The 27780-nt window shown below is 39.7% G+C and overlaps 1 protein-coding gene across 3 annotated transcripts; it reads left to right on the forward strand.

The window, feature by feature from the left end:
* The first annotated feature begins 968 nt into the window (after positions 1-968).
* On the forward strand, positions 969-27780 carry SGCG (sarcoglycan gamma). 3 transcript variants are annotated; one of them, XM_026708844.2, is made up of 8 exons: positions 969-1118; positions 13071-13268; positions 15736-15837; positions 19474-19561; positions 20302-20424; positions 22975-23059; positions 26896-27019; positions 27595-27780. In XM_026708844.2, the coding sequence occupies exons 2-8, from the start codon at positions 13074-13076 to the stop codon at positions 27763-27765; spliced, it is 888 nt and encodes a 295-aa protein (XP_026564629.1). In that variant the 5' UTR covers positions 969-1118; positions 13071-13073; the 3' UTR covers positions 27766-27780. The 3 variants fall into 3 exon arrangements, with proteins under 3 accessions (XP_026564629.1, XP_026564628.1, XP_026564630.1); XM_026708843.2 differs by lacking the exon at positions 969-1118 and adding an exon at positions 8687-8826; XM_026708845.2 differs by lacking the exon at positions 969-1118 and adding an exon at positions 8690-8826 and having other exon boundaries at positions 13074-13268.

Consider the following 27780-nt stretch of genomic DNA (forward strand, 5'->3'; position numbering starts at 1 on the left):
CGCTACACCACCATCAGAAGGAACTATTCTGGGTCAAAATCAGAGGTGGTATTCAGAAGGTTCTGACAGGTTCTGGAGAACCGTAGCAAATATTTTGAGTAATTGGGAGAACTATCACCTCTGACTGCCCCCCCTCCCCCCATCTATTCTCTGCCTCCCGAGTCCCAGCTGATCCGCTGGGTCTTCTTTTGTTGCCCTGAAGAGGAGAACAGAGCTGAAAAACAGGTTAGTGGGATGGGGAGGGAAGGGGGATATTGCAGTAACCTTCCCCTGCCACGCCCACCCAGCACACCACGCCCACCAAGCCACATCCACAGAACCCTTAGTCAAAAAAAAATGAATCCCACCACTCATCAAAATTACTACAGAAACAATTTCTTTCCAGTAAATTCAAGTTACAAAGGGAGTGGCACATTACAGGAATTACCACCCAATCCTTTACTATCGATCAGCAAAAAGCCACCACGTGCGAGCGTCCTATTAAGGGACACGTCTATGGAGATTCTCAGTCATCCAGGTCCTGGTTGTCCCAAAGGTGCTTTTTCAAAAGGCAATTGGGTTTTGTTTTTTTCAGAAGAAGCTTCTTCTGAGCCAGAACTGAAGAAGCTTCTTGGATGCGAAGCGAAACGTCTTCAGGGAAAAACAAAATCCAGTTGCCTTTTGAAAAAGCACCTTTGGGATTGTTTAAGAGAAGAGGTGACTTTTCTTCAGAGCCGCTGGCTGCGTTGGCTAAACTACGAGCAGCGCTTCTGTTTTTGCAGGCGAGCAAGCAAGCAAGCGCGCAGGCGAGCAAGACGCGCGATTTGCGCGCAGCGAAGCGTCCGGATTCTGCTGGCTAAAGGAACAGCGGAGCAGAGAGGAACGGGCGCCTGCGGTTTCTCCAGCGGTGAATAGCGAGCGCTGAAGGGGCGTTTTCCTCCCACCCCCGATGTACGAAGCTGCGCCGACCAGAGGAAAAAGCCGCGGTTGTTGCTGGAACGAGCTCGTTCGAGCTGCGAGGGAAGGAAGGCTGGCGATCCTGGGCGCGCACGACAATCTCGCCCGGCGAAGAAGGGAGATGCGATGACTCCGCTCACCCCCGTTCAGCCCCCTGGGAAAGACGCTCGTGGGAAGAGCAGGTAAAGGCCGGTCTTTTTCCTACCACGTTTGACTTTCCTCGCCGACTTACCGAGGAGTAAATACTAGTGTAGCTTGCTCGGAATCAGTAAATACACTGACGGGGCTTGCTCGGAGTTTTAGGGTTGCAGGAGAGCGGAGAGAGTCGTGGGTTCCTGGTTGAGGACGCGGTGGGATTTAGGAGAGTTAATATCTAATGCTGTACCTCTGGAGGCACCAATCAATCAATCAATCAGAATAGAAGTGGAGGAGACTTCGGAGGTCTTTCTAATCAAGCCCCCTGCTGAAGCAGGAGATCCTATACCATTTCAGACGAGTGACTGTCTAATCTCTTCCTAAAAATCTCCAGTGGTGAAGCACCCATAACTTCTCAAGGCAAGCTCTTCCCCTGGTTAACTGAAACTTCACTGTTAGGAAGTTTCTCCTTAGTTCCAGGTTGTGTCTGGTTTCCTCCATTGTCCTGCCCACAGGTGCTTTAGTTTCTTGTCCTGCCTACAGGTGCTTTGGTAAATAGATTGAACCCCCCCCTCCTCCTCTTTGGGGCAACCTCTCAATTACCGGAATCCTGCTATCACATCCCCGGAGTCCTTCTTTTCTGTAGACTAGACAAACCCAAATCCTGCAACTGTTCTTCATATGTTTTGTTCTCCGGGCCTTTAATCATCTTAGTTGCTCTTCTTTGCAGTTTTTCCAAAGTCCCAACATCTTTTTGTGTTTTTTTTGTAATGTGGTGACCAAAACTGGATACATTATTCCAGGTGTGGCCTTACCGAGCGATAGATTGTAGATGCCCCACCTCTCCAGGTCGATCTTCTCTATTCCTGGCTGCTCTTCAACCCAAAAAAACTGGTTCCAGATTTTGGGAACATTGATGTCCTCCAACACATTTCCAGTCTTTGCACTTATCCTTCATTAAAGTGGTATGTACGACTTTGTTCAGTATCAAAAATATTTGCATCTCTGCTACATTTGTATTCCTTTCTTCCCAAGAGCTCCAAAAGTTAAAATGATTCTGCTCCTCATTTAACAAATCATCTTCCAGCAAACCTGTTGGTCAATTCTGTGGCCAGTTCTCTTAGGCCAAGCCTTCTCATCTCCTTAAATAATATCATGCAACAATTGTGCTATGATCAGCAATGCCCATTACTTTTCACATTTCAAGGAATGTATGCTTATGTTCAAATGGTAAGAGCAAATGGTAGCACCTAACTGATCTTGAAAATATTAAGCAAACACAGACATGAGTACAACTTGAATGATAGACTAAATGCCAGGGCTGTGAACTAGATTGAGAAAAACCAGGAAGAAGACAAGGGCAAATCATTTCTAAGTTGCTTCCTAAGAAGGTATGTATGTATGTATGTATGTATGTATGTATGTATGTATGTATATCTAGCTGATCACCTCTCAGTGACAAGGGTGGCAAACAAATTAAATAAATAAATATTAAGCCCAAGTCAAAATGTAACCATAAATTGCAGTTAATGATGAGATAGCTTTGAATTGCGTTTATGGTTTACTGGTTTAAATAAGGGACTGTTTTGTACGTTCTGGAGTTTTCTTGAGAGGCTGTTAGGAAGATGGGAGCCCTTCTCTGAAACTGCAGCCAAATGCCACTTTTTGTCTTAAAACATCTAACACATTGTCTTGTTCAGCAGGAAGTGAGGAGTGGGCAGGGGAATTCAGTATGTGACCAAAATCATATCTGCCGGATTGTGAATTGTATTTCAGAGGCTGCAATTTGCTATTCAGTCTATAGCAACAATGTGAAATAGCACTTCTTTATCTATTGAATGATATTCTTGTATCCGGAGCTGCGGTGGCACAGTGATTAGAATGCAATATTGCAGGCTAACTCATACACACTGCCAGGAGTTTGATCCTGACTGGCTGAAGATTGACTCAGCCTTCCCATACTTCCAAGGCTGGTAAAATGAAGGCACATGTTGATTCTGTAAACCACTTAGAGAGGGCTGTAAAGTACTATGAAGGGATATATCAGTCTAATGCTATTACTATATCAATGGTACATGTTGAAGGAACTTAAGCTCACCATCCAATTATAGCTGATGAAGCTTCTTGGATAAGAAGCGAAACGTCTTCTTCGTCCTCAAAAAACAGTCCAGTTGATTTTTGGAAAAAAAAAAAGCACCTTTGACACTATTTTTTTGTACTATTATGGTAGAGGTGGCTATGCTTAGGAAGTACCCCTATTAAAAATTATTTGGATGGAAGATGTTACAATAATGTCATAATTGTGACATGATGAATTGTTCCAGGGGACTTTAATGACACACACACACACACACACACACACACACACACACACATGCACACACACATGGTTGCTAAAAGACATGACTAAAAGTCTCAGTCTTTGGTGGCTGACAAGTTTAAAAGACAAAGGTGAAAAATCGTGCTAGATTAACTTGTTGATTTGCTGCTAAATTTCTTCACTGCAATCTGAATCTATAGAAAATGCACCGGGCTGCAGTTTTCATGCTCTACCCAACGCCTGGTTCATGGATCGGTACAGAGAAGCGGCATGCCAGAAACTGGGCCCTGCAAACAAGTAAAGTCCCATCCTCAGGATGCAGGCAGCATGTGAAAACACACCCTCTCCGGTCCGCAGAAAACATTCTCTCCATGGAACGCAAAAGGTTCGGGCTACTGCTCTACCCCAATTTGCTACCCAATTTTATTGCTATTGTTCAGTCACTAAGCTGTGTCTAACTTTTCACAACTCCATGGACCACACAACATGCCAGGCCTCCCTGTCTTCCATTGTCTCCAGAAGTCTCCCCAATTCATGCCCACTGCATCCCCTGGTACACTATCTAACCATCTCCTCCGCTGGTTCCAATATTTGAAGGTCTGCCAAAGAGAGGAGGGGATCAAGCTATTTTCCACGGCACCCGAAGGCCAGATAAGGAATAATGGATGGAAACTGATCAAGGAGAGATTCAACCTAGAAATAAGGAGAAATTTTCTGACAGTGAGAACAATCAACCAATGGAACAGCTTGCCCTCGGAAGTTGTGGGAGCGCCATCACTTGAGACTTTCAAGAAGAAATTGGACTGCCATTTGTCAGAAATGGGGTAGGGTCCCCTGTTTGGGTGAGGAGGTTGAACTAGATGACCTATAAGGTCCCTTCTAACTCTGTTAATCTATCTTCTCCTTTTGCCTTCGATTTTTGCCAACATCAGGATCTTTTGCAATGAGTCCTCTATCCTCATTAGGTGGCCAAAGAATGTCAGCTTCAATATCTGTCCTTCCAAAGAACAGTCAAGGCTGATTTCCTTCAGGACTGACTGATTTAATCTCCTTGCAGCCCAAAAGACTCTCAAAAATCTACTCCCAACACCACAATATCCAATTTTAGTGATATTCCTTTTAGTCAGTTCCAAAGGCTACTAAATGGAAGGTGGAACTATGAAAAAGAAGCCACAGTTTGATCACTCTTGGGCACTTGGGGAGTAAAGTAGAAATGAAGACATTTTGTAGAGGAACCACTTTTGTCTCTGCTTCACCTCTAATACCAGGAGAGTAAAAAGTGGAGTGCAGTTTTTTTTTTTTTTAATTTGTCCATTTATAGTGACTTTGCTTTTATTTTTCTTTCCCACTATTCCCAAAGAAAGGGAAATGAAATGCATCAGGACCGGCATTCTGTTTTGACCTTTTTAAATTGTGGGTCAGAAGAATAGGAGTCTTGGGGGGTTTTTTCCCCGCAAGCTGCACTTGCACTTGTGTTTCCTTGCATTCGCTGTGTTTTATTGCATTTTCCTCTTTTCAACTTTTTTCATAATATTGACATGCATGTAGATTTGTGACATCTTTCATTTCAACACTACTTTTCACCATTTTTCTTCAGATGAAAATATGTAGGCATTTGAATATGAATCTGTACTCTGATTTTGTTTTTTATTATAGAAAATAAATTTTGTGAGACAACTACAACTATATCACTAAACAAAAATACTACTGTATAAGTTGGCTAGGCAATTCAGACTGTTAATCTAGGAGACGCCAATGTGTTACTTAGCAGAAATATAACAGACCTTTTTAATATCCATATTAGGGCAAGACTAAAGCTCATAAAATACTGAGCAAGTTTTCCAGCTATCCAAAACTTATTTAGCCAAACCCTAAGCTTTCTTCTTTATTTTTGTCAATTGTCAACGTGATTAAAAAGTGTACTTTAAATTCCTTCTCTTTGCAGGATTTCCAAATATATAAAGTTTGGGTCACTGGCATAGAATGGAGAGACTGGCTAACTTTTATTAGTCTATTCCTTTCGAATAAAATTAGTTATTTATTGAGTGCAAGTAGTTTTTCATTTAAAATTGCTTTTTATTTCCAGTATAACATAATATTGTGCTGACTCTTCTCTGAAGTGGAGATTTTAAAAATTCAGTTTAATTACCGGTAGCCCTTGATCTATAACCATGATAGGAACGGGAAAATTCATTATTAAGCAATATTTCAGGTTCTAATTTCAGGGACCAAAGGTATAGTCTTCTTCCAAGCTTTCTGGCTCATGTTGGAACCCATCCTTAGGGAACTTCTCTCTCTCCAAAATGGGTGCACTGGGCTGATCTACACATTGTATTTGTATGGTGCTTGGTTGTGTGTGGCTTTTAATTGTTAGGATGTTAACAACCCACTATTAAGTCATTAGTTGTTATTTCCTGGTTCTCATCACTTTGGCTCCTAGTAAGCGGGTGGTAAATCAGCACTCCAGTTGACTGACAAGGTGCCCATTTCCCAGACCTCAATTATTTGTCAACGGTCCGACTAGCAAGCCCAAGAAAAGAACACACGCTCAGAAACTTTGAAATCCCAAAAGCAAACTTTTTGGGAGATCCCATTTTGGTACTGAAGAATCAAAACTAACTCTGTTTTTTTTTCTCTGCACAATGCATGTATAGTTAAACAATAGCTTCTCTTTCTCCCTACCCTTGGTTGGTCACATTGTCCAATTATGAATCGTCCTTTTGTTTTGAGAACTGTTCGGTCAGACATCTGCATCAGTGGCCTTGGTGGGTTCTTGGCTCTCATGGTCCATCTCTGCATTCTTTCTCCCTTTCCTTCCAACCCCACCCGCCCAGTTCTTTGACAAGTTGAATAGCGATAAGACCTAAACATTTCAAAAGAGGTTCAACTTTGACATTATTAAGCAGTTGTAGTCATAAACCGAGGCGTCATACATGATTGCATCCAATTTTACAACCTTTTTTGCCATGGTGGTTAAACAAATTGTCATGGTTATTAAGTAAGACATCATGTGAACTGCAGCCTGTAACCTTTTTCCCTCACTTTCCCATTGACTGTGCTTGTCAGAAGCCAGCTGGAAAGGCTCCAAATAGCAATCATAGGACTGCTGGATGTTTCATCCATTGTAAATGTGCAAGAGTTGCCTGATGCCCTAATCGCGGTCATGCAATCCTGGGGACACTGCAACACTTTTAATTGTGAGGACAGGTTGTAAATCACTTTGTTCAAATGGTCACTAAACAACTGGTCATAATCAGTGGTGGGATTCAGATGGTTTGCACTGGTTTGAGCGAACCGGTTTCTAAATTACCTACCAACCCACCCATCCCGGCTATCAAAGTGGATCATGGGAGCTGCAATGGAGAAATGGGCTACAGAGCAGCTAGCATGAGGGAAGGCGAAGGCCCCTTTCCCTCTTTCTTCTCCCTGCTCCTCCTCCTCCTTCCATCATGCCCACCACTCTGTTGCCCATTTCTCCATTGCAGCACAGCGCCCAGGATCCACTTTGATAGCGGGTGTGTGTGTGTTAATTTAACAACCGGTTCACCCAGGGTGAGGTTGGCCATCGCGGGAGGCTCATCCTGCATGTGCGGCAGAGCTGGAGGACATAGATGGGCCATGCCTCCTACGACAGCCAATCTAACCCTTGACGAACCGGTTATTAAATTATTTGAATCTCATTACTGGTTGTAATTCAAAGAATGTCTGTACTGTTGAAATACATTTTTTGAGACTTATTGTTCTTCTGTAATTTGGGATATATTTATAGGCCTAGATTTTTTCATATGGTGATACAATATGCCACTTGGAGGATCTGATCCTAGGAAGGTGCACCCTGTTGAGTTGCCAACCATTAGAAATATATAAACAAAAAGATAATAAAATTGGCAGGAATAAATCTTCTTTGTAGCATATCATTAATAGCAGAAAAGAGTTTGCATCAGTCAGCTTACCAACTGTTGGAGCAAATCACAGTCTAATTTTCCTGCTGCTAATGGGAGGAGAAAGCCAATAAATTGTTGAGAAGGAATGATTCTTGTGTTTCCAATGTCCTTCTTAAAAATGCTGAAATCTGTTTTTGCATCCCCTGAAGCTATTTTTATTATAGTTATTGCTAAAGATTAGGCTTAGTAACCTGACATTTTGAGATGTGATTCACTGTGTGAAAAACTTTGTAGTATTGGCTCATAGAAAAACTCACAAACTTCACCTCCACCCCCAATAGCCTTTCCAGGCAAAACCCACAGAAAATCTTGGTTTTATCCACTTTATATTATCTACCAAATTATTACAGCCTCAGCCACCACCCAAAATGGATATCCTGGCTTGCCACTGAAAGATTCCCACTCCTGGCATAGGAGGGAAGAAAGCTAAGATAATTTTGTCTCTCTGTGTATGTACTCCATGTGTTTGTAAGTGAAGAGAAAATTTGTACTTGGATATTGATAGTTGTATACTCCTTCCTTCCTTCCTTCCTTCCTTCCTTCCTTCCTTCCTTCCTTTTTATTGTGTTTTAATGCTTTATATAACTCTTGTGAGCCTTCCAAGTTGGGTTTCCTAAATAAAGATTGCATGAGTTTCTTCAATAAATAAATGTTTGCAACCCCTAGCCCAGCCATTTGTACATTGCTCCAAATTGAGAAGGTTTCTCACTATTAATAAATCTTAATTTAACAGAACAGGAAAATTATGAAATAATGGTTATAACATAATTGCTTTCAATATATATTTCAGTTAAATCAGATATAGCTTTTCTCCAGAGCTTACCTATTTCTTAGCCTTGTTTTTTACCTATTTTGGGGTAAGCATATAATTATTGATCAGGGATGTCAAACTCATGTTGTCATGGCAGCATCATGTGACTCATCAGGACTTTTTTCCCCTTCACTAAACTGGGCATGGCCAGCATGTGACACATCTGGCCCACAGGCCAGGAGTTTGACAGTCCTGTTCTAGATCAATTGCATGTTTCCATTTCCTCAAAAGTTGCATGCTGCTATTATACGTATACAGCAATCTCTGAACTTTTATTTCAATAAACTGAATATGAGCAAAATTAAGTGTTTTCTTTCTTTTTTTAAAAATAGCTAAGAGTTCGATAGGATTTTTCCCTCCCTCTTCAGGGTAGTGTGAGTAATATTCTAATAAGAAGTGTATGCTATTTTGAAAATACAAATTATATCCAGCCTTTCACCTCCTAAAGCATTAGTGCAGCACCAGCTAGTTTGTCATAGAGTAAAATTAGCCCTGTCTGTGCCGCTAGTGAAAGGGGGTGGAATGTGAAATGTGAAATGTGACCAAACATGTAAACAAGTTCAGCCACGCCTAAAATATTTTCCACTGTGGGTACAAGTGTAGAAATTCATTGTCAGGCTGAAGGCATTTGATCTGAGTTGGATCTGCAATTTCTGCCGGTGTTTTTTAAATCTTCCAAGGTAAGTCTTTTAAGGAAACTTTATTTGCATAGGTGTTTATAAATTATGAAACAATTAATGTAAAGGATTAATAGGCTTTTTTTTTAAAAAAAAAAAAGATAATTCTTGCAGTTCTGCCTTTTTTCTACCATTAGATTGTTATTATATCAACTTGAAACACAATACACAAGTAATTTTTGTAGTTTAGATTATAGCAACTGTCTAAATGTCTGTCTAAACATCTGACTCTAACTTTGTGTCTTTGGCATTGCATATGTGCAGTGAAATAAATAGCCATGTCAAAATTACAGATGTTATTCCTTTATGGGGAATACTGTGCTTTTAATGCAATGAGCTGCATCTTTTCTTTGCTGGTTTCCAGTTTTTTTCCATGGTCCAACTGCAAGGCTGATCTTTTATGGGAACAAAATGATCGTGTTACTTAATAATGGATACTTCTGCCATATAAGGGCCTGGGTGTGTAATCATATTTCTTTTCACGGAGACTGAATATTATTTATCATGTTAACTAGCTTGCATGATGCATTAGTTATGTTTTAGTCCCACAAATACGTGTTGCACTTTAATATTATAATTTAAGGAAACTTATTCTCAATAGTGGATCACAATTCCTGCAGTTATTAGGAATAATCTAAAGAACTTTCCCTTCATGCGGCACCCTCTAGATTTCCATAAATTCATCTTGAACCAACTGGGATAATAGGGAAGTAACTTATAATTTAGTTTTTTTTCTAATAGTTTACTTTTAAAAATGCTACCCCATAACTTATTTTTGTTTGGACACCGTCAGTAAAAGGTCAATTGAATATCTAGGACTGGGTTTGCAGTACTTAGGGCTGCAATATATCTGTGGGTTCTTCTCTTGATGCCAGACTCTCTGACTCATTATCGTTTGTACCTAATATTGCATCTGTCGGGTCCTAGGAAAGCCAACTACTTATTCCAGTCAGCCCCAATAAGTTTCTGATGTATAATTCTTGAATAAGCCTGGCCACCAAATATGGTAGATGCTCAATTCAGATATACTGTATGTATACTGGTGGCCCTAGTGTTTTACCTAGAGCTGTGATGGTGAACCTGTTGCACACGTGCCACAGGTGTCATGCAGAGCCATTTGTGCGGGCACGCGAGCCCCAGGCAAACTTACCTGTGCATGTGCGTGCCTCCCAGGTGATTTTCAGCCTATTTGAGGCTGTTTTTGCCCGGGGCTCAAGGGAAGCCTCTGCAGCCTTTGGATGCTGAAAAACAGGCCCATTTCATCACTTCCGGTATTTCCAGAAGGCCCTCCGAGGCTGCAGAGGTTTCCCTTGACCCTCCGGGAGAGTGAAAATGGCCTCAAATGGGCCAAAAATCAGCTGGGAGACACTCATGCGCAGTGTAGGTAAGGGGGGTTGTTGTGCGTGCATGCACGGGGGGGCAGGGTGCATTGTATTGTGGGTGCTAGTGCATGCGTGCTTTCAGCACACCACAACAAAAAGGTTCGCCATCACTAACATATATGGATGTGATGGATCATTGATTGGTTATTTGCCATCAAGTTGGTATTGGCATCTTGGTGATTAGATCAATAGATTTTTTTCCAGGATGATCTGTCCCCAAATTGTCCCTTCAGGTCCTCCATTGGTGCTCCCATTACAGCTATAATTGAGCCCATCCAGCTTGCTGTAGATCAGAAATGTTAAACTCATGGCTCATGGGCCAGATGCATCATGCGCTGGCCACGCCCAGGCCCAGTTTAGTGAAGGAGGAAAAAGTCGTGATATGTCACATGACGGCGCCGTGATGGCACAACTTTGACACCCCTGCTGTAGATAATCCTCTTCTCTTTCCTTCCATCTCTCCCAGCATTGTGGATGTTTCAGAAGAGCTAGATTGTCACATTTAGTATTGTAATGAAAAGGTATAACAGAAATAAGAGAATAAATATTGTACTTCACAAACTTTTTTAAAGCTGTGCCTGTGCAGGCAGTCCTTGCTTAACATCCATTTGTTCGGCAACCATTTGAAGTTATGACAACGTTGAACAACTTAATGACTGGTCCTTGAAATTCTAGTTATTATAGTGCCCATGGTTACATGAACAAATTTGGGCTCACTCTGGCCTACCCACACTTATGACGATCTTTTGGCTGCTCACCTACTTGCTGCCACCAACTTCTCTCATCACCTGGCTCTGTCTGCCACTGCACATAGCAAGGTGTGCACTGCTACTGTACTGGATGGGATGTTTTCTCACGCCATCTTCTTTTGCAATGGTACTGCCAAAGGCCTTCTCTTGCATGCCAGTTGGGGGGAATGGGACAACTTGTCTCAGCCAAGTTGCTGCGGCCAACTCATCATGGCCAACTTGTTGCAGGACAACTCACCAATGCCAACTCGCTGTGGGACAATTTAACAATTCTATTTAGTTATTTAAAATAAATAAAAATTATTCTAATGTTTGCCATTCACATTTCATTCTGTCTCTCCTTTAGCATCCTTTCTTTAATGATTCTATTCCACCATTTCTTTGGTATTAGTATAACTATTGTCCTACAGCAAGTTGTCCTGTGGTAAGATGGCCATGGCAAGTTTTCCTGCAACGAGTTGGCCGTGGATGTGGTGAGTTGGCCATGGCAAGTTGGCTGTGGTGAGTTAGCTGTGGTGAGTTGGCTGTGGTGAGTTGGCTGTGGTGAGTTAGCTGTGGTGAGTTGGCCATGACAAGTTGGCTGTGTTGAGTTAGCCATGATGAGTTGGCCATGGCAAGTTGGCTGTGGCGAGTTAGCCATGGTGAGTTGGCCATGGCAAGTTGGCTGTGTTGAATTAGCCATGATGAGTTGGCCATGGCAAGTTGGCTGTGGTGAGTTAGCTGTGGTGAGTTGGCCATGGCAAATTGGCTGTGGCGAGTTAGCCATGGTGAGTTGGCCATGGCAAGTTGGCTGTGTTGAGTTAGCCATGATGAGTTGGCCATGGCAAGTTGGCTGTGGTGAGTTAGCTGTGGTGAGTTGGCCATGGCAAATTGGCTGTATTGAGTTAGCCATGGTGAGTTGGCCATGGCAAGTTGGCTGTGGTGACTTAGGCATGATGAGTTGGCCATGGCAAGTTGGCTGTGGTGAGTTAGCTGTGGTGAGTTGGCCATGGCAAATTGGCTGTGGCGAGTTAGCCATGGTGAGTTGGCCATGGCAAGTTGGCTGTGTTGAGTTAGCCATGATGAGTTGGCCATGGCAAGTTGGCTGTGGTGAGTTAGCTGTGGTGAGTTGGCCATGGAAAGTTGGCTGTGGAAAGTTGGCTGTGGTGAGTTGGCTGTGGCAAATAGTTATAGACCCCCAGCTGGAGCTTCTCTCATATGCTATCTAAGGCCTCTTTTTGAATACCAGCCAGGACCTCTGTGCCCCACCCAGAGTCTTTCTTTTGTACCACACACTTTCACCCACCAACCATCTTTTGCATTTTGGTTGGGTCCTTCTTTAGTGAAAGAAGGTCCTGGTTGGTGCACAAAAGAAGGACCTACCCAGTGTGAGAAAGGAGGCCCCAGATGGTCCCTAAGAGAAACCAATGCAAAAAAAAAAAAAAGGCTCTGGCCAGTACAATAGTGGTGTGATGCAGTGGGCTGTGTCAGGCGTGGGGGAAGTTGGCAGCAGCAGGTAGGCGGGCGGCAAAAAGAACAGAGATGGGGGAGAGATGTGGATAGAAGGAGTTGAAGCAGAAGCAGTCCCTTACTTTTCCCAAGAATGGCTTGCATTTCAGTGGGTGCATGTTAACAGTTGTGTGGGATTCACTGAATTACAGCAACTGGGATTGCTGGAATGGCCAGTGCTAAGCAGAGCAGTCACATGACATTTCCACCACATTGCTTAGCAACAGAGTTGTGGGTCCCAGTTTGGGTCATAATGTGAGGACAATCTGTAGCCAGACTCAAATGAAACTTTACCTACCTTTTAAGAGGTTTTTGTTGCTTTTTAATTCATGCCAGCATGAATTAAAAAAAATATCTTTGCCCTTAAATACCTTATTTTCAATATTTGATTGCTCGTAGACTAAGATAACAATTATTAAATGAAATGATAATTAATGTTTTTTTTTATTAATCAGCAATGTCTCACTCTTTTGTTTGGTGTTGGTCATCAGCGCAACATAGTGTGCTAAATTCTTAGCTCTTAGAAATCTACTTTTAATTATTAGTTGTCCAATTTTCAAACCTGAAGTAGCATGCCCTGTTTGAATTATTTATTTTTTGTTAATTGTGTCCATTTTTTTTTCTGTAGCAGATGGTACGTGAAGAGTATATTTCAGCAACACCAGGTACTGACATACGGAGACCAGATCCTCAGTATACCTACAATGTTGGCATTTATGGCTGGAGAAAACGCTGCCTTTATTTATTTCTCCTCCTCTTGATCATCATTCTAGTTGTGAATCTTGCTCTGACAATTTGGATTCTTAAAGTAATGTGGTTTTCATCAGTAAGTGTTTTTTTCCCTTTAATTGGGTTTTTGCTGTTGCTTTTGCTTATATTCTTACTGTTGCATCTAAGGTATTCTCTGCTCTGTAAAAAAAATCCTTCAATCTATTTACCCTAGGGGAGTTTTTGAAATAATTTTCAGATCCGTAGTTACGTAGTTGACATACAGGTGAAACTCGGAAAATTAGAATATCGTGCAAAAGTTCACTTATTTCAGTAATGCAACTTAAAAGGTGAACCTAATATATGAGATAGACTCATTACATGCAAAGCAAGATAGTTCGAGCCATGATGTGTCATAATTGAGATGATTATGGCTTACAGCTCATGAAAACCCCAAATCCACAATCTCAGAAAATTAGAATATTGTGAAAAAGTTCAATATTCTAGGCTCAAAGTGTCCCACTCTAATCAGCTAATTAAGCCATAACACCCACAAAGGTGCACAAGCAGCAGGGATGACCACAGCCTGGAGAGGATTGTCAGGAAAAGGCCATTCAAAAGTATTGGGGACTTTCACAAGGAGTGGACTGAGGCTGGAGTCAGTGCATCAAGAGCCACCACACACAGACGGATCCTAGACATGGGCTTCAAATGTCGTATTCCTCTTATCAAGCCACTCCTGAACAACAAACAACATCAGAAGCATCTTACCTGAGCTAAAGAAAAACAGACCTGGTCTGTTGCTCAGTGGTCCAAAGTCTTCTTTTCTGATGAGAGCAACTTTTGCATCTCATTTGGAAACCAAGGACCCAGAGTCTGGAGGAAGAATGGAGAGGCACACACTGCAAGACGCTTAAAGATCCAGTGTGAAATTTCCACAGTCTGTGTTGATTTGGGGAGCCAAGTTGTCTGCTGGTGTTGGTCCACTGTGCTTCATTAAGTCCAGGGTCAATGCAACCGTCTACCAGGAGATTTTGGAGCACTTCATGCTTCCTTCCGCGGACGAGCTTTATGGGCTTTATGAGCTTCATTTTCTATCAGGACTTGGCACCTGCCCACACTGCCAAAAGCACCAAAACCTGGTTCAATGACCATGGGATTACTGTGTTTGATTGGCCAGCAAACTCGCCTGACCTGAACCCCATAGAGAATCTATGGGGTATTGTCAAGAGAAAGATGAGAGACATGAGACCGAATAATGCAGAAGAGCTGAAGGCCACTATTGAAGCATCCTGATCTTCCGTAACACCTCAGCAGCGCCACAGGCTGATAGCTTCCATGCCACGCCACTTTGAGACAGTAGTTGCTGCAAAAGGGGCCCAAGCTAAATACTGAGTACACATGCATGCTTATACTTTTCAGAGGTCCGATATTGTTCTACGTACAATTCTTGTTTTATTGATTGCATGTAATATTCTAATTTTCTGAGATTGTGGATTTGGGGTTTTCGTGAGCTGTAAGCCATCATCACAATTATGACAAATCACTGCTTGAACTATCTTGCTTTGCACGTAATGAGTCTATCTCATATATTAGTTTCACCTTTTAAATTGCATTACTGAAATAAATGAACTTTTGCACAATATTCTAATTTTTTGAGTTTCACCTGTAGTTATTTGCAACAAATGTGATATTTCTTCCTGCTTTTATCTTATTTCAGTAGCTGAGTTTGTATATCACATCGAGTCTTTGTGTTTTTTACTTTTATTTTAGTCTCATGTATGAACCTCCCCCAGCTGTGTACTTTTCAAAATCACTGTATTGCTCATAGTCAATAATTTTGAGTTGTTAACTCGTATTAAAGAAACCATCACTTAGTATAGTATGTAATCTCAGCCAGAGGCTGCAGTCTTAAATATACTTTAGGGTAAGCCCTACTTAATGAAGTGTTAACATTCTTTGAATTGTGTTCATTGACTGGTATCGTTTGAAATTTATTCTTTAATTCTTATGTGACTTTGTCATTTCTGAGTCCATTGCTGAGATGTTGCATCTAATGAATTGCTACTAATCAAGTACTCAAATATCTAAATCCTAAATGTAAGAGATACCATGTAGATTTAGTTGCATGCCAACAATGATGAATATATGGCACCATTTCAAATAACAATAATGTATGGTTACTCCAAAAGGAGAAGAGGAGCAAATGGACAATTTCTAGCTTTGCTGTCATGTAACTTATTTTGTTTCTTTGAATTACAGCTTTTTGAAGAGGACTTATGTACACATTGCTGGTAGCTGGACTGGAGAAGAAGTCCTTGTGTACAGCATCTTTTTAAAGTGTAATTCTTCTTGGTTGGGCATGCTTGCAGATGTCTCTTATCAAAACGTTGTGTGAAAAGATATTTTTATGACCACCTTTCTCCCATCCATAATATATTTATCTTCTGAATTTCTTTTTCATCAGGGATGTCTGTCTTGAATAAACCTTAACAGTATTTGGAAACAGATCAATGTGGCATCTTTGAAAAGAATTTGACAATGACTTACACAACTAATATTTAAAATATGTTTTGCATTTGCAGGCTGGAATGGGATACCTACAGGTTAATAGTGATGGGCTTCGTCTGGAAGGAGAGTCTGAATTTTTATATCCATTATATGTCAAAGAAATTCACTCCAGAAAGGTAACAATACGATGTTATGCACAGCTATTTGGAGACAAATCCCACGGATTTTAACAAGGTTTATTTCTGAGTTAATACACATAGAAATGTGCTGTGGTTTGTCTGAAAAAAAACCCCCTCATATTTACTAGAGTTATGCAGAGCCTGTTTTGATTTGATAGAATTTCAATAAAATCGGCCCTACAAAGCAGTTTTGCTTTGAAATTGAAGCAGATATTTGATTTAAAGCAGCAATACATATCACATGACTGAAAATACTTCAGGGTGTTTACTTTGAAGTACAGCACAGATCTGATGTTTTTTCCTGCTGATTCTGGCACTGTTCCAGCAATATTCAGTTCTGTAATTTCTTTTTCCATTTCAACAAATGTTTACAAAGAATGCTAATTTTTGGATTGATTGGATGACATTAATCACCCCAACATTCAGTAACATAGCTTTTTTCATTTTGTATCATTCCTAGAGCTCTTTTGTGGCGGCAAAGTAAAACTTAACTAGTCATCATTCATCTTCTCAGTCCGCAGCTTCTTGAACATATCTAACCACAACCTTAAATTTTTGGTTTTCTGCTAGTGGAACATTACACATCTGTGCTTATCTTGCTAACACAAGTGAACATTCAACTTAGCTCTCTCAATACGGGAGAGGCAAATCAGAATGTATTCTTTGATCAAATGAACATGTATCAAACCTTAACGTTTAAATTCTGCATTGTTAGGGTACATGTATATCTATCAGTAAGAGGGCTGAATGGACACAAAGCTAAAGATTATAAGCTCTCATCCAAATTAACTATTTTTAGAAAATGCTGTTTCCTAATGCAGCTGAGATCTGCTAGTGTTGAGGGACAAGCTTCCGTCCACCTCTGTGATTGTATAATTCTGCAAGGGTCTCCTGCTTGAGCAGGGGGTTGGATTAGATGACCTCTGAGGTCCCAACTCTGTCATTCTGTAATTTGAGTCTTTCCCAGGAATGACCAAGCTTACCAACAGGGGATGTTCCAATTCTCCTGTCTTTCAAGAAAGCCCAGGGATCAAAGGCAGAAATGCATATCATACCCAGGAAAGCAATCAGTGGGCATTTTTAGTGTCATTGTAAGCCTAGCACCCCAGAATAGCAAGTGGAAAAACAAGATATTCCCCTCTGAAGATTTAAAAATGAATTTTTAAAAAATGAATTTGGAACAGGGCAGTTTCCACATTGCTTCAGCAGAATTGAAATTCTTTGTATAATCATTTGAAAAGTGCTGTGTTTTCGTATACTATCCTCAGACCTGCTATATCTTCTTCTTCTTAGCGTATTTCCACAGGTGCAGAGTCTGCTTTTCAGATCATTGAACACACTTTGCACAGTCAGCTATGTCTCCAGGGCACAGGCCTGCAGCTTGCATATTTTGATGGTGTCTTGCCATCTCTGTTTTGAACACTTGTGAGGTCACCAGCTATTGACTTCTAGTTGATAGGCAGTCTTGGCCATAGTGGAAGGTGCTTCTCTCTGGACATGTCCACACCAGTAGAGTCAACCTTCTCTCATCTTCTCTATAATTGGTGCCACACCAACATTTGGTTGAGTGATGTCATTTGTGATTTGTGGTCAAGAAGGGAGATGCCCGATATCCAATGGAGCATTCGCATTTCCATGGCAGGGAGATAGCTTTTGGTCCCTGTTGTTGCCCAGGATTTAGTGTCATACAGTGCAACAGGGCAGATGGCTGCCTTGTAAATCTTAGTTTTAAGATGGGTTGGACTGGCTACATCTGTGTGGAAAAAAAGTGCAGAGAGGTATTTCAAAAAAATATCGCAGTGAAAGTTTTGAAGATCTTCAGCTGAAGCTTAACAAGATTGTGCCTTTTAAAGGGACTCTGCTCTTCTTATCCCATTTTGCCAAAAACATTAAGCTATTATGGGCATGTTGATACTTTTCCATTACGAACTATTTTTCAAATCAAATATCAATGGGACTAGTGTTGAAATGATTTGTTACTAACTTCTGTATTTAAACCCAAGTAGAGTTATATTTTTGCCAAATCTCAGATGCCTAATTCAATTCAAATCAGGGATGATTTATTTGGGCCTTATATTTAGTAATGATTGGGTGCATGGAACATATAGATTAAATTCAGCAAGTGTTTTTTTTATATAACCACAGTGAAAGGTGAAGTAAATTTAGATGCAAAATTGGTATGACATCCAAACATACACTTGGTGATTAAATAAGAGCTGTTCTGCTACAGTGAGCCATGAGGTATGAAACACTGGCAGTGACTGAAGTGGCACTTATGTAACAGAAGTAAAATGTAAGTAGGGATACTCCCTCAAAGAATTCAAATGGGAGATACACAATGTGCATTCAGATACCAGCATTCTTTCTCTTCCCACAAGGCCTCTGCTCCATGTCCGTAAGGCAGAGCAAAAAGGTAGGATGGTAGTGAGTATTTCTTAGGCCCAGCAAAAACTGTTTTCTTCCTGTGGAGCAAAGGAAAGTAGAAGGGTAGATTTCACCGACATTAGGCTTCAGCTTAATTTTGGAAATGCCCTTGCTCCATTGAAATGCTCAGAATTCCCTGGTAGAGGATATTAAAATAGTGTCAAGAACTATGCAGAAATGAAATATAGGAAGATTAAAAAAGAGAAACTATAGTACACAAAAGAATAAAGCCAAGCCTTGTAAGGAATTATAATTAACAGTCCTGCTTGTCCTATCCTATCCTATCCTATCCTATCAGAGATGGTATTCAGCAGGTTCTGACCAATTCTGGAGAACCGGTAGCTGAAATTTTGAGTAGTTTGGAGAACCTGCAAATACCACCTCTGACTGGCCCCGTCCCCATCTATTTGCTGCCTCCTGAGTCCCAGCTGATCATCTGGATCTTCTTTTGTTGCCCTGCATGGGAAAACAGAGCTGGAAGGTAGCTTAGTGGGGTGGGGAGGGAATGGGATTTTGCAGCAATCTTCCCCCAGGAGTGGGGAAGGAATGGAGATTTTACAGCCTCCTTCCTCTGGAGTGGGGTGGGAATGGAGATTTTACAGTTTCCTTTCCCTGCCATGCCCACCAAGCCACGCCCACAGAACTGGTGGTAAAAAAAATTGAATCCCACCACTGTATCCTATCATCCTTGTACCATACCATACCATATATCATATCATATATCATTGTAAGTTATATAAGATATATGTCATATATCATTGCAAGAGTTGGAAAAGAATGGAGGTGTTTGTTACTTTTCAGTAAAGTCTATCTAAATGTCTTAAACATTTATATATTTTTGTTGTGATTGGAAGGATTGGTACTGTTAAGAAACTTTGAATCTGATGACTGTTAGATCGTGGATTGACGTCAGAACCAGGAAACGTTAATCTGTAGGGCAAGCCAGTTAATTAGCACGTTGCCTTAATGGGTATAAAAGGACACAGCTGAGCTGGTGCCTTTTGCCAGAAACAAAATGTCTATTTGAGTGAGGACGTTACTGCAAAGAGATCTCTGTTTGTTTGAATTTTGAAGGGGAATTCTAACCGTTTCTGCCAGTCGTTATCTTGTTATTTTCCTTCAGTTTGATTTGATTGTGAAACGGCTGCTTTGTGTTTGTTCGTTTGAATCTCCAAGAGGAGACATAACATATTTTTCTCTTAATCCTAGGATTCATCCTTACTTTTGCAATCTTCTGATAATGTGACTTTGAATGCACGCAATAGTGATGGAAATGTCACAGGCAGATTAAGCGTAGGTACGTGTAATATATTTTTCTTTAGTTTGGATTTTGAAAGTTTATATCCAAAGAAATGAATGTGTATCTTTTTATGATCCCGTATAATATCTGATATATATTTATGATCTTGTATGATATCTCATATAGATATGCCAATTGTCCTGGCTAGTCAAATACATGAAATAAAGAAAAAGAATTTTACATCATTATCAAAAAATGAACATATGAATAATTTGCCTTCATTTATAAATCTCTTCAGTGGTTTAGTTGCTGGAAAGATACTAATCTTCTATTTATGTAAATTATAAAAACATTGATTACATATAGATAAATTCATCATTAAAAATACATTCCTGTTTGGATGAAAGATTCTGTGTAAAGAGACAAGATGTTGCATATTAAACATTTCAAATTATATCAAATCTGGAATTCTAATTTAACTTACTTTGTATACTGTATATTCACAAAGAGCTATGCTTTTTTGCATGCTGATATCTGAAGTATTTTTCTTTCGATTTGGTTTATAACACTCTGCTTTTTCTGATGAAAGCAACCGGAAAGAGAACATAACCAGATGCTAATTTTGCACTGTAATTCACTGTATCGATTGATCAATGTAATGAGGCTTACTCACAAGTTACTGAGCATAAGATTACAAATTTAACATCCCAATTATATAGCTATATATTGTATCATTGAGGAAGTGTACTTAGGTATGAACAAAGAAAGTCCATCTTACAATGTTTTGTCTTTTTTAGATCCGGATATGGTACATTTTCATGGTCAACAATTTCAGATCAACTCTGTGAATCTCGATAAACCTCTATTTACTGTTCATGATAATGACACTGTAATTGGTACAGATAAACTTCGAGTCACAGGTTTGTTTGCAAGTCTAAAACTACAAAAAAATGTTATTTTGAAGATAAAGACTGTAATCTGAAATTGTATATATAAATAAGAGTAATTTGTTATATTAATGAATTTAAGAGAACATTGAATATTTTATTACTGATATTTTTAATTAAAATGTTACATTAAACATCTTCAAAATTGTGTTTTACATTGAGGTCTAAAATATTTATTTTGATTAATTGGTAATTATTTTTTTACTTGGAATTAATTTTTAACTAGGCAGCATCTTTTTTTTAAAAAAAAAAGCTAAACGTGGCCAGATCTGGTTAATCCTTAGATGGAAAACCACTAGCCACACTGGAACATCTCAAAATACTTCCCAGAACAAGGATATAGCAGAGCATTATGCTGTTGCCAAGAAAATTATGGAATGTGGACATAGAGTTATCAGTCAAAATAAGGCAACATTACTCAATTGAATATTGAAGTTGTAAAATCATTGATTTGGCTGATGAATGAAACGCCTCAATGAATTATTTGTACAATGTATTGAATGACGTATAAGATTTTTGGATCTGACAACACTAAACAATAGTTTTTCTTTCGCTTGGAAACTAGCTTCTATCTATGAACCAAGCAGATTTCTGAAAGTGAGATTTTTATCACCTTTGGTACCTTACTTCTAAAACTGTGTTTTCTTACTTGCAAATTGGTTTCTGGGGATTGAGGAAGAGTGGAGGAAATGCACCATTGTCAAATTACAGAGGCAATTCAAGAGGAAAAACCTCTTACAGTCTCTTAATAAGGGATCATATCACAGAGTGGTAGGCTGAAGTGAGCAATGAGTGAGCAAAGATACGGAACTGAATAGTTACAGCTGTCTGACTCAGTCCTTATGGTTTTCAGCTAAACAAGTTTACATATAGGTTAACATAGTTCCATGTTAGCCAACAGGTAGGTCAGGTCAATAGGACTGGCAGATGGGGAGGCCCTTTTACAAGAAGTCCTCAACTTATGACTATTTGTTTAACGGTACTTTAAAGTTATAGTGGCCTCAGGAAAAAAAATAACCTGCGACCTACACTTGTGCTTAACAACTGTTGCACCAACCTTGTAGCCATGTGATTACAATTGGGGTGCTTGGCAACCATCTCACTCTTAAGACCAGTTGCAATATTGTGCCATCATATGAATTTCTGGCCTTTTGTTTTGTCAGTCTTAGACAAAAAAATACCTATTGAGGAAGCTAGATTTAGTTAATGATCATTTTTTACAACTGCTGTAAAAAATTGTTGTCAACTCAACTTACAATGGCAATGACTTACAATGGAAATTTGATCCCAAATGTGCTTGTAAGTTAAGGACTATATATATAAGTTAAATAGCTATATATATATTGTTATGTCTTATATACATGTTGTACTCTGACAATAAAGGTAATAATAAATGTATATGTTGCTTGTATACTACACGTTACCCAGTGGGTAGATTGCTCCCAGTAAGGTGATCCCTCTAAGCAGGATTTTTTAGTGCCTGGTAACTTTTATATCCAACATTTCTTCTTCATATATCTTTAATTTTTAATTTTGGTTATGAGAGTATTTCATTTTGAATATATAGGTTTAACATCTTGTAAACATATGCTATTCTAATGCTTAGCAAAAGCTCCAAAGCCCAAAGTGTTACATTAGAATCCCAAATATTTAAACCAGCCCAAATATCAGAGTATTCAAAAAAGGAGGAATCTTAGATCCTTAGATCCTGTACCGTATTTTGTGGAATATAAGACACTCTGAAAAATAAGACACACCTAGCTTTTGGGGAGGAAAACAAGAAAAAAAAATCTGCCTCTGCCTCCCAGCAATTTGCCTCCTTGCAGCAAACAGCAAACAGTCTGTTCAACTTCAGCACAGCCTGATTAGCACAAGTAGCTGATTGTCAGTTGCCTCCTGGCGATCAGCTGTTTCAGGATGCAAGGATTGCCATCACCTATTGCCGCCTCTGTGCACCCCATTTTCAGCCTCCGCATCCTGTTTTCAGCCCTACACGCTCCGTTTTTGGCCTCTGTGTGTCCCATTTTCTGCCTGTTCCAGACAGCAGGGATCGGAATGGGCAGAAAACGGGGTGCATGGATGCCAAAAACAGGATGTGGAAGCCAAAAATGGAGTACACAGAGGTGGTCATAGGTGATGGTGATCCCTGTAGCCTGAAACAGCTGGTCGTTGGGAGGCCAATCCAACCGACAATCAGCTGTTTGTGCTAATCAGGCTGTGCTGAAGCTGACCGGGCTGTTGGCTGTTTGCTGCAAAGAGGGAAATTGCTGGGAGGCTGAGACTGAAGGGTGGGAGCCGGTGGGTGGGCGGAGCTTTGGCAACATCTTCTACGTAAGGCACACAGGCATTTCCACCCTCTTTTGGGGGGGTGGAAAAAGTGTGTCTTATACTCCAAAAAATACGGTACTCTGAATTAGCTTTGGATATTTTGTTGGGTGGTTATAAAAAAATTGTTCTCCACTAGTAATGCACTTCATTTGACATTTAAAAGTGACAATAATTTGGTTTTTTTTTCTGCTTCAGGTCCAGAAGGTGCCCTTTGTGAACATTCTGTAGAAACACCACTTGTTCAAGGTGTAGGAGATGATGCCAAAAATCTAACACTTAAGTAAGAATATCTCTCCAAAATGAGTAAACATTTATTATCGTTTCCATTTTTTTGCTATATTCCTTAATAATGCTAGACTTGTAGAGCAGTAAGATGACAAGTAGTCAGGAATACACTGAAGAAGAACCCAATAGGAAAAGGAGAACTAGGGAGAAACAAGGAATCAAATTCCATATTACCACATTAATTATTGAAAACTCATTTAAAATCTAAGTTAAAAACTACCTTTTATAAGCCTGTAATCCCTTAATTCAGGGTACAATTGGGGCAAATGGATGGGGCTGAGCATTTACTGGCCAAATACTTTTCCTGACACCACACTGAGTTCACAGCAGATATCTTTTCTTTGCACTCTAGGAGAGAATATCTTCTCCTAGGATCAAACTCTCAACCTTCCGAATGGCAGGCAAGCATTTTCATCACTAGGTCACCACACCACTCATTAATTTAAAAAAAAAAAACTGAATAGCTATGTAATATCACAGATAATATGAACAGCTCTCATTTAACCATATATACAAATTCCAAGAAAAAAATATCCACAATTTTGAGAACTTTATCATTGGCAAGAAGGGTCAATACAATTGTTGTTAAGATCACCTTCCACGTTCATATTGTATAGTAAGACAGCTAAAGAAGCAATGTGAGAACGCAGTGCCACAAGACACTGCTAAATTCTGAGGGAACACTTGCACTGAATTACAGAAAAGTACGCATACTGTGAAGGCATCCATGGTGCAAATGCTTTAAATATAGACAGTGGTTTATTAATCTCATACAGGTAGTTCATTTAGTGACCATTCAAAAGTTACAACAGTACTGAAAAAAGTGTTTTATGACCAGTCCTCACACTTACCATAGCTGCAGTATCCCCATGATCATGTGATCAGAATTCAGGTGCTTGACATATATATATGGTGGTTGTAATGTCCGAGGGTCATGTGATCATCATTTGCAACCAGCCCAGCCAAGTTCTGACTATCAAAGTCAATGAGGGAAGCCAAATTCACTTAATGACCATGTTTCCTTTAACAACTGCAGTAATTCCCTTAACAACAGTGGCAAAAAAGTCATAAAATTGGGCATGACTCCCTTAACAACTGTCTTGCTTAGCAACAGAATTGTGGTTGTACAGGTAAGTCAAAGATTACCTCTATTCCTTCTAGTGATCCTTATTTACTTAAAAAGTTAGAATGTATTGTTTTATACTTTAACTAAACCAAAACCTGATCTATGTGTGTGCATATATGCCCTATTAGGGAAGCCTTCAGATACTGTTGCTTTTCCTTATGTGTGCATTTTTGTCCTTTTCCCAGCCTTTTATTTTAGAAAATATATTCATTGTAAATAATTTTAAACTTCATTTAGGGCAAAACCTATCTCAACATACTAAAATATGTACATACTCTACATACAATGCTGAAATTAAGCTTTTTTTTCAAAAGAATAAAGTCAGATATCCAACCCTGAACAAACAGAGCCAGTGAATTGAGGACTGCTACAGAACCAGATGACTAGAACATTTTGTTGTAATGAAAACAAGTATTTTAAATGTGGTGTTATATTGAAACTAATCCTAAGTACAGAATGGGTGTGAATCAGAGGTGGTATTCAGCAGATTCTGACCAGTTCTGGAAAACCGGTAGTGGAAATTTTGAGTAGTTCAGAGAACTGGCAAATACCACCTCTGACTAGCCCCACCCCCATCTATTCTCTGCCTCCCGAGTCCCAGCTGATCGTCTGTGTCTTCTTTTGTTGTCCTGCACAGGATAACGGAGCTGGAAAGTAGGTTAGTGGGGTGCAGAGAGAATGGAGATTTTGCAGCAAACTTCTCCCAGGAGTGAGGAGGGAATAGAGATTTTACTTCTCCCAGGAGTGAGGAGGGAATGGAGATTTTACAGTATCCTTCCCCCGCCACACCACCAAGCCCACCAAGCCATGCCCACAGAACCAGTAATAAAAAAATTTGAATCCCACCACTGGTGTGAATGATTGTTTATAACTTCCTGTAAGATTTAAAGAAGTTTGTTCCATGAAACAGCAAGTATATATAAACAATGAATCTTCATTGTTGGCAACTGTGGGGACCCTGGATGAAGATACATCAGTATCATTTCTATTCCATAATTGGTCCATATTTTCTAAGAATCAAATGTCTATTTTTTTCCCTTCAGCTCAAGCTTGTTGCTTGTGCAGTAGTGCGAATAGCTGTAGTTCAGGTGTAGGATGAGGGTGAAGGTTCATTCTCCGAGCTTGTGAGTTGGTTTCTGAACATTTCATTACCAGGGTAAGTAACATCTTCAACGGAGTTTAGGGGATGTCGGTGTCAGTGTTCTTCTGTTTATAAGGACTTCAGGTGTGAGTGTGTCAACTGAGTCAGTGGTGAGATTCAAAATTTTTTACTACCGGTTCTTTGGGCATGGCTTGGTGGGCATGGCAGGGGAAGGATACTGTAAAATCTCCAGTCAGAGGTAGTATTTGCTGGTTCTCCGAACTGCTCAAAATTTCCGCTACCGATTCTCCAGAAATGGTCAGAACCTGCTGAATACCACCTCTGAACTGAGCGTATTGTGATGGGTCAGCTGTGAATCATCAGTGATGGGTCTTGTGATAAGGAGATTACATCAAGTCAGGGTCATTGGGAGGTGAATTGCTGGTGGTGGGGGGTTGCGTGGGTTGGTTGAGGGTTGGTACTGTCTCTGGTTGGCTCTGCGGTTGCTTGTTGTTTGCCAATTGAAAAAAAAATAGTGCTATCTTGAAAAATTGTTCCATTCAGACAAAACATCCATTCGTTTTTGTTAACGTTCCTGTATTAAAAAGCAAATCAAATTGGTACATAAAAGCAAGTCATCTCTACAAATTCAAAGGTTGTGTTATTTTCTTAAACTATATGCAAGGTATTAACTCTCCCATAGAAATCCATTGGGCAGAAGCTGGATTGTGCACAACTTCATTGCACTTAAGTTTTCAAGCAACTTAGAAAGCATATCAAAAGTTTTGCGGTTCTCTTCTGGCATCTTGTGGCATTACATGTTGTAATGACTATTGTCTAAATGATTTAAAAAAAAATAACGAATAGCTTTACTGAGGTTTATAGGTTTGTGAATTAATTTGTGGGGTAGGTTTTAAAAGATTAGTAATTACTTTAGTGCGACAGACATCAAATGCAAGTAGTAAAATTCCTGCCGTTATTTACATAGTTTGTCAAATCTGTAAAATGATGTAAAGTAAATGCTGCAATTTGTATCATTTGCATAATAACATTAACACGGCTGATGTACTTTCCAATTTAATGGAAAATTGGAATAACTGATTTTTAGCGCTAGCTACTCAAAGAGAGGCTTTCACTGCTTCCAAATATACAGTATATGGAAGTCTACAGAGGCTGCACCTCTTGTCTCATTATAGCAAATTATGTAATTTGAGTCTAGTTTCTAAAAACGGATGTTTGACCCTTTGCAATCATGGAGTTACTCAAGGCAAATGATTATGCTGCCATGCTACAGACTAGCTGGTTGTGGAATTCTGGGAACTGAAATCCACACATCTAAAAGTTGCTCAGATTGAGAATTGCTGCTGTACACAGAAGATGATTCAGTCTCCCATAGATGAGGTTGCAGTACTTTCTAGGAATTAATTCTCCTAGGAAAATTAATGTTGAGATTATAATTTTACCATAAGAATTTAAGATGGCAGGATGGCATCACATTGGGGAAAATCTCCCTCCAGAAAACATGATTATAAAACCCAGTTATTGTTTGAAGAGACATGCATCTTTTGAAATAGAAGATATGTTTTTATAATATTAAGATAACTCTTCTTATGATTGATTTTAGACTTGAATCACCAACCCGATCTCTCACCATGAATGCTCCAAGAGGAATTCACATCCAAGCAGAAAATGGGGATCTTATTGGATTGTCTCATTTGGATATTGCATTCCATAGTACCAATGAGATGGTGAGATGTTAAAGATTTATTTAACATCAATAAATGTTCTATTTACAGTTGGTATTCAAGGGGAGTGATTGCTACATGCATCAAACTATCAGTAGTTTGATTCAAGGTCAGTAGACTACTACTGACCTTGAAAAGTTCAGATTTCTGACAAAGGTTAAAATTTGGAACATATTTCTTTGGGTTAACTGAAGGGTCAAGTTGATATACTTTCCTGGTTTGGGGCACCAGCTAAAGGAGATTACGTCAACAATTTGATAGTGGTTTCCCAGGCTATATATAAAACATGATTTTAGCTCATTAAGACATATTGAATAATGTAGAGGAGACTTTGAACTTTCATTTGCAAGCTCATAGTAAAGCTTCCATTAAATTGCTCAGTAATGAATCAAAGGTAAGAGTGGGTCCGTTCTATCAGTGGTGTTTGAAGATTTCTCTCTCCTTTTTAGACTGAGGTTGTTACTGGGGGTATATTTGAAAACAGTTGGATATTTCTACCTGGTAAATATTGTAACAACAAGAGTTCTCTTTGTTAACAGTACAGCTACAAAGTTGATTTGTGTGCTTTTTCTTTGCAGATCTTTGATGCTCAAAATTTGCTACTGCCAAATTTGCTTCAAGGAACAAATGGAGAATCCGAGACATCTAAAAGACTTTATGAAATTTGTGCTTGCCCAGATGGAAGGTTATATTTATCGGTGGCTGATACAGTTTCTACTTGCTTAAAATACAGTCGTGATTGTCAATAAAGCACCAGAACACAA

The sequence above is a fragment of the Pseudonaja textilis genome, chromosome 7 (genome assembly GCF_049901715.1).
Source record: "Pseudonaja textilis isolate UNSWEBS1 chromosome 7, rPseTex1.2, whole genome shotgun sequence".
Classification (NCBI taxonomy): Eukaryota; Metazoa; Chordata; class Lepidosauria; order Squamata; family Elapidae; genus Pseudonaja; species Pseudonaja textilis.